The following is a 7,320-nucleotide window of genomic DNA, read 5'->3' on the forward strand; positions in this document are numbered from 1 at the left end:
CATCCCAGACCCTTCAGCTGTTCTCTTGTGAGGACTGCAGCTTGAGAAATGCCACTGCACTAATGGCAATAGCACTGCAGCAGGAGATGAACTTTTAGCTTGTTTGCAGCATCTTGTCCAATAAACAAGAAGGGGCAGCAAACTTCGCTCTCCCACCACCCTGTGACTACAAAGAACCCCAGAGAATTTCAGGAGGTTTGTGGTGATAACTATTAAAGACCCCTGCATTCAGGTTCTCCTGGGAAAAAGCAGTCTTAGGTCTTCCCTTTGGATTTCTTGGGGACATATTGATATTTGAGCAAGGCATTTCAGGCAAAGCAGAAACTCAGCAATTTTTGACAGTTTTCTGGGGCAGGTTGTTCAGCTAGTGCAGCAATCTGATCTTTGTAGCAAGGACAGCGCGATGCTGAAGGAGCAGTGTCCCCTTCTGGCAGTAGCTACATACTGAATCATGTCTGTGCAGAAGGACTGGGCAGACAAGCGAGGCACTAGGAGTGCTAGGAAGTATTTCTACAGCCATCCAGGTGAACAGTGTGAAAACCAACCTGCCAGAGTCTGCTGCGCAAGGGAATTCATTCTCCAGCTGTCTTCAATACCTTGAGTTGCGTATGTTCAGGCAGAGCACAGCAGTAACTGAACTCGGGGAGCGAAACAGTAAATGGACCCTGGGAGTCAACTTCTATGGGAGGAAACGCACATGATAGAAGAAGAGCAGGCATCATCCTGGTCAAAGCTTTGGCCTATGGCTCACCCAAAAAAGCTGGCACATCCCTCCAAAGTAGGACACAGTGTCAGTGAGACCATGGAGCTGTTAACATAATGAAGGAAAGCCCCAGTGGCGGAGTCAGGACTGCAGTTCTTACACTGAGCAGCATCTCTACAGCCATGTGTGTTTTGAAGTAAGAAGCAAGAGCCACCACCATCCAGCTTGGAAGAGGACACACAGTTGGCTCAGGCTGCATTGATCCATCCCCATCCTAGCACTTAAGTCCTCATTCTCATTTCCAGCTCACATTGCCTCCAAGGTCCAGCTTATTTTCCCTCAGGTATCTGAACCCAGCCACCAAGCATCACTTTGGTCTACGCCACCCCTCAGACCCCCCCATGCCCCACCCTGAGCATGTTTTTGTTCCCAAGAAGCCCATCTCTTTCTCCCTGGCCCCTGTGTTCAGCTATGTCCCAGGGTACCTTCATGGCAGTTCAGGGATTCTCTCAGTCCTCTACACGCAGCTCTCTTTGCATCCAGCATGCCACCAGGCTGGCCTGGGCTGTAGATCGCTGTCTCCACCACCAGGTCCCAGGCCCCATCCAGCAGACACTGCATTCTCCGCAGTGCTCTCACTGCCTGGTCCTGCTGCTCCTGGGGATCTGGACGGATCAGCACCAGCACCAGCACATCTGGCAGGCAGGGGAGGAGGTTCCTCACATCCCAGAGGGCATCATCCAGGTGATCCCACTGCATGAGCTGCTTCAGCAGAGCTGCTTGCCACAGCATAAAAACCAGATGTGCCTCAACATCCTCCTCCTCTTCCTCTTCCAACCTCTCTGCCTGCTGTAGTTTAGCCCTGATGTCAGCTGTGCCACACAGGTCCTGGGCAAAATCCACCAGCACTGAGGGAGATCTCTCATTTTCATCATCCACCTGCATCACCAGCACCCGTCTGCTCTTCCTCCCTACTCTCTCCAGCAGGCTGAGGAGCTCCCAGGTGGTTTGGTCCACGAAGGAGCAAACAACAGGTTCCTCTGAGGTCATAGCTTCCACACAAGTCGTCGTACTGCACGGCTGGGGAGAGGAGTGGGAGGGGTTTGCACGCAGGCCTGGAAACAGGCTGCACTTGCTGCTCTCGGCAGCCACCACAGACACACACGGGTTTTGGTGGGACCAATGAATATGAAAGGAAATACAGTTTCGATGCAAAGGTTCAAAAACTGTAGCCAAATGCTGTTTGATACTAGACTTTCCAGGAACAGCCTTTGTAGCTCAGCAGTCTGGTGCAGTAGATGAAAGGGGAGAGAAAAGGGATCACTACATATTTTTGGGCATCCTACCTCAAACTCAGGAGTGCTTTTTACCTTCTCATCAGCAGAATCCAACCATGGTAGGGGCCACAGTCCTAACAACCTGCTCTAACAGTCCAATCCAAGCCCTGCGTTTCTTCCTCCTTCCTCCAGGAATGCCCAAAACTGAAAATTCAATTTGTATTCGACCCCATGCTTCATTGAATCCTATGTGTACAACTTGTCGGTATTTGCAGAAGACTAAAGCTCTGCTTGACCTGACCCAGCATCCCCTAAGTTTCCACGCACGTTAAAGAAGTGCAGCTTTCCACTTCAAGAGCTCTCCAGCTGCTGCAGACAGCAGTGGCAGATGCAGTTCTTAAAGAAAGTCCAGTAAAATAATTTATATACCAGAGCTGAATAGCCAGGCCCAGTTTTTAAAAATTGCCATTCAAAATAAAGTCTTAATTTACCCAACAATGCACTGTGAATATACAACTGCTCTGCCTCTGGTGGAAAACACCAGCCCACCGCAGGAGACAAGCGAATTCCTGGCTCAGGGGGCTCCCAGCTGCACAGCAGGGCCAGGCTGGAGGAGGCAAGGTCTCACCCATGGGGACACAGGGACCCACACAGAAATGCCATCGGGGAAGGTCAGGGCAGTGACTCACCTGCTGCACCGACTGGGGACGCTTTCCAAACAACCGAGCAACTACACAGAATCAGCAGAATCACCCACCCAAGGTATTGATGGGTCATTTTGGAACTCCGACATCAGCAGTAACCATGCCAACCTGCAGCTGCCCCAAACCTCCCTTAGAACTACCCAGTATTCTTGAGCTACATACTGAGAAACTCTGAGACACACACTTAAGAATATTTAGATTTTTCACCACCTTCTTGTCCAACATACCTTAAAGAAATTATGAAAGTGATACACTAATCTGATGTAAGGATCCTCTCCACCCCACGTTACATCTTGTGATAAGGTTGTCCAGGAAACCAGCACGTATTAACACTCGTTCACTAGAGTTGTGGATGAAAATGTGTCTTCATAAATTTGACAGAGCCGATGGTAGGGGGATGCATGCTGCCCAGGTACGTGCGGCCGCATTCTCTGCGATTCTACTAGAACCACTATTTTTAGATGCGAGCTAGGACTTATACCTGCTAGGATTTAGTGTCCCATTACACTGTTTTGCCTCAACATCAGCCATCACCAAATACAAGAGAAATAGGAGTAAGAAGTTTCCCTGTAATAGGTAGGGAAGGAAGTACTTCTCATGTTCTATTATATATAAAGCTTGTGTGCAAAGTTTATGAGGTTGTAAACATTTATTGTTCAGCCCTGCAAACCATTCAGATTCCACGACAGGCGGCACAGACCCATGGCAGTAAAGGCCACCAGGTATCTGTCTTTGGAACATACAAATGCCTTGTCAAGCATGGGTCAAATCTCCATTTCACGGTCTAGCTTAGAGTCACTGCTGTGTCCCTGCGCTGTGAATTCTGATATACTACCGAAAAACAAAGTCCCTCAAAACAGGTGGAGAGAATACAAATAGAACTATACAAAAATTTAACAGATTCTCCATTTTATTTCCAATAAAAATTTAGATCCTAGATGGATACAGCATCTGTAAAAGACAAGAAAATAATCATGTTAGAGATCCCACATCTGAACTGTACTATTTTAAACACAACTTTTGCAGTTACAATCTACATCATTGACCTCTTCAACTACTATAATAATGACCTCCCCCCAGTTACACAGAAGAGGTGCAAGACTGAAAAAGTGTTACAAGGTCACTAGGAAGGTATTGCATCAAAAGTCTGGGTGATGGACCTAAAGGGACTGTCCCATTGAAGCCTTGTGGCTAAAAGAGGTCCGAGTGGACCGGTCAGAAGAACATGGCCCTCAGCTAAGATATCTGGGAAGTAGGAGAAACATCTGTCAACAGGTAGAAACTGGAGCAGAATGGTGCAAAAATACATGTACAAGATCTGGTGGAAAGAAATCAAGAGAGCTTTAGAAGGGGGCTGAAGAAGAGTCTCAGAACTCAAAGAGCCTTTCTGGTCAACCTGAGCAAGCGTACAGAACCCCTGACAATGAGACAAACCCCTTCAGCACATGAAGTGACCAATAAACCTCTCCCAGGTCCAAAAGCAGCACTTACCAAAGAAACCATAGCTTGAGTTTTCCCTCATACTATGTGGGATTAAAAGGCACCCCAAAAACTGCCAATAAATATCTCGTTGCTAAAATAAATCCACTTACCACCCGGATTCTGTGTCCAATGGCCTTGGCAGGAAGGTTGGAGCGGAACTTGGCACGAACCATGCCGCTGTTCCCGTGGGCGCGGGTCACCTTCCCCCAGATCACTCGTGTCCTGTTGGGTTTGCCACCGGGCGTTACGGTGTTGCTGAGAAAAGAGAGAACAAGAACTGCTGAGCATACGACTCACAGCTCCATACGGGACTAAGCAGGGATGGGACCGACTGTGCAACCTCTTCAAGGCACTTCCGTAACTTTATTCCACAGCCATCTTTAGCCGGACCACATTCCACTTATTTACCTGTGACATTTGCTAAAACTGGGATTTTTTCACCACACCTTCCAAATAAGTATTGCAGCTTGTAATTAATCTGAAGCTCCACTGGAGACTATTAACAAGTCACAAAAATTTGGAAAATGCTAATGCTAAGATATCAAACCAAAAACTACTCAATTTCAACCACTGGGTATAAGACCGCAAAAAAATGCTTTAAAATAAAACGTATCTTGGATATTATGATGGCCAAGGCAATTCTGAACTCCCATATTTGAACTCTAACTACTATACCCAAAAATAAGAGGAAAGTGATAAGTAACTGTTCTTAAGGCCTCCACCACTGCCAGCACAGCAGAAGTGACACTGCCCTGATATGGCCACACAAAAGCTAGGATACAAATTCCTCCAGGTTTCACAAAATAATTCTGCTGTTGAGGTAACTCAATAGCCCACAGCACTCAGCACAAATTCACCTGACTTCAACTTACGCTACCAAACTGCCTTCAGTTTTTTGCCAGTCTCAGGCAACATTTGTTTCTCATCCCATTTACTCTCTAACGTATCATTTATAATAGCGAACTATTATTTCACACAATTTCATTATCTGAATTAAGAACACGTAGTTCAATTAAAAATAACCACGGAGTTTAAAAACAAAACCAACCCATGAAGCTGGTCTACACAGTACTCTACGGACATTGTACTGATAAAGTGAACCAAATAACAAAAACTCCATAAACAGACTGCTCACATCCTGACATTTACAAAAGCTGATGTAGGAGTTGGCTAATTTAGTGTAACAATAAAAAGTGACTTACTTTTTAGCTTTGTAAACGTAGGCACACCTCTTGCCCAAGTAGAAGTCTGTTTCCTGACGGGCATAAACACCTTCAATTTTCAGAAGGGCCGTGTGCTCCCGCTGGTTTCGGAGGCCACGTTTGTAGCCAGCAAAAATGGCCTTGCACCACAGCCTAAAGACATTGAAAACATTTACAAGTTATAATCCATTCCAAAGTATCAAATGTAAAAACAATGTGTTGTTTCAATAGGAACTATTTCTGCACCAGTACAAGAAATTTAGCTGAAGAAAAACCCCACTATTTTTGCTTTTATTTAATTACTGCAAATCCTCACATTCATCCAACAGGTGAAAGCTAAGGAACTGGGACATTAAGTATTTTTAAGGACTTTGCATCTGTCTTCTTGTTATAAACCTCTGACACTAAAGTCTTCACACTAAAACCAAAGTACTTCAGCACTAGTAGCTGTTACATTTTCAAACACTCTGATGAGTGACCATTACTTTTTTCTACACATCACATAAACTGAGTCTCCTGTGTTGCAGTGACTGCTCTAGTAGAAGATATTAACTGCTGTTAATTTGTAGCCTCAAATGAATTAACCACAATCTACAGGGACAGCCAGAGATGCAGCCCCATATGCACTGGACAAGTGACTTTACACAAACTCCTCAACTATTGACAACTGAGACTTGTCCGTACTACACAGGTAATGCAATTACAAGACTCATTCCATACATCGCATACGCATCATGACCATCTCAACTGCATCCAGCAACTGTCCCCTCATACAGTAGCATTACATTGATCCAGTTCCACCTTCCACACATGCACAAAAGAAGATAAACTCAGCAGACAAATATTAAGACAAAAAGTGACTATTCAGATTCACTGTCTCCATCATTTACCTCAATCCCTATATCTGCAAGAAATCTCGATGGCATAGTAGCTCCCTTACTCAAGGTAACAGTGCGCCAAAGCCTTTACCATACAGTGAAAGTTCAAAAATATTTTGCTAACAAAAACATAATTAATATCCCCCATCTACTGACAGGCCCGGGAAAGCAACACACACCACAGGAACTGCTACAACCAGTTTAAGGCAGAGGCTTCAGAAGAGAAAGACACAACTGTGTGCGCCAACAGAGGGTCCAGTGGGACACTGGGCAGAGGAGCCGTCCCGGATAACGAGCAGCTACAAGAGAACGGATCGTTGCCCGCAGTTTTAACAAAGCGCTCTCTGAAATGCTCCGTTTGCAGGAACATATATCAGCAGTTCGCTGAAACAGCGAGCCCAGAGCTACCCCGGGGCAGGTCACTCACCTCCCGGCCATAGTGTCCTCTCTGGTCCCAGCAGGCCTAGAAACAAACCACACACACGCCGTGAGTCCCCCAGGCCGAGCTGGCGGCGCCGCCGCAGCCCGGGCCGAGCACCCTGCCGGCCGGGGACAGCCCGCAGCACGGCGACCAGGGCACGAGAACCGGCAGCCTGCCCAGGACGGGCTCCGCCGCACGAGGAAGGAAAGGGGCCTCCTTCGCTTCCCCAGGGACGCTGCAGGCGCCTCAGCCCCGGGCCTCAGGCCGCAGCCGGGACCATCCGCCGCTCATCGGCGCCATCCCGCCCTCCACCCACTCCGCACAGCGCCAGCTGAAACGCCCTGGGAGCCGCCCGCCCGCCCGTGGAGCCATGGCGGGGACAACGCCCTCCCGCTTCCCGCCACAACGCCGCTTCTCCGCTCACCCCCGCGCCGGCGAACCAAGATGGCGGTGAAAGGGAGAGCCGGCGCGCTGCCTGCCGGGATATGGGCCGGGAAGGACCCCCTCTCCACGGGCGGCCAGCACCGCCTGAGCGGGCAAAACTGAGGCGGCCCCAGCTGGGTGGGTACATCGTCCCCCAGCGCCATCCTTCGCCGCGTCCGCCGCGTTCCCTTTCTCTCTGGGTGGCGATCCGCGAATGGGCGGCATCAGCT

General features: G+C 48.2%; 1 protein-coding gene across 1 annotated transcript; it reads right to left on the minus strand.

The window, feature by feature from the left end:
• Positions 1–3,576: 3,576 nt before the first annotated feature.
• On the minus strand, positions 3,577–7,314 carry RPL35A (ribosomal protein L35a). Its single transcript, XM_080349331.1, has 5 exons — positions 7,092–7,314; positions 6,674–6,709; positions 5,369–5,521; positions 4,277–4,421; positions 3,577–3,635 (listed from the first exon to the last, which is right to left on the minus strand). The coding sequence occupies exons 2-5, from the start codon at positions 6,682–6,684 to the stop codon at positions 3,612–3,614; spliced, it is 333 nt and encodes a 110-aa protein (XP_080205457.1). The 5' UTR covers positions 6,685–6,709; positions 7,092–7,314; the 3' UTR covers positions 3,577–3,611.
• Positions 7,315–7,320: the final 6 nt, after the last annotated feature.

Source organism: Nesoenas mayeri (assembly GCF_963082525.1).
Source record: "Nesoenas mayeri genome assembly, chromosome: 9".
NCBI classification, from domain to species: domain Eukaryota; kingdom Metazoa; phylum Chordata; class Aves; order Columbiformes; family Columbidae; genus Nesoenas; species Nesoenas mayeri.

Excerpts from the sequence above, each read along its gene's own strand:
- RPL35A (XM_080349331.1), bottom strand. Across the intron at positions 4,422-5,368 it reads TACGTTTACAAAGCTAAAAA|CAACACCGTAACGCCCGGTG; the intron begins GTAAGTCACTTT and ends CTCTTTTCTCAG. Across the intron at positions 3,636-4,276 it reads TTGGACACAGAATCCGGGTG|ATGCTGTATCCATCTAGGAT; the intron begins GTAAGTGGATTT and ends TGTCTTTTACAG.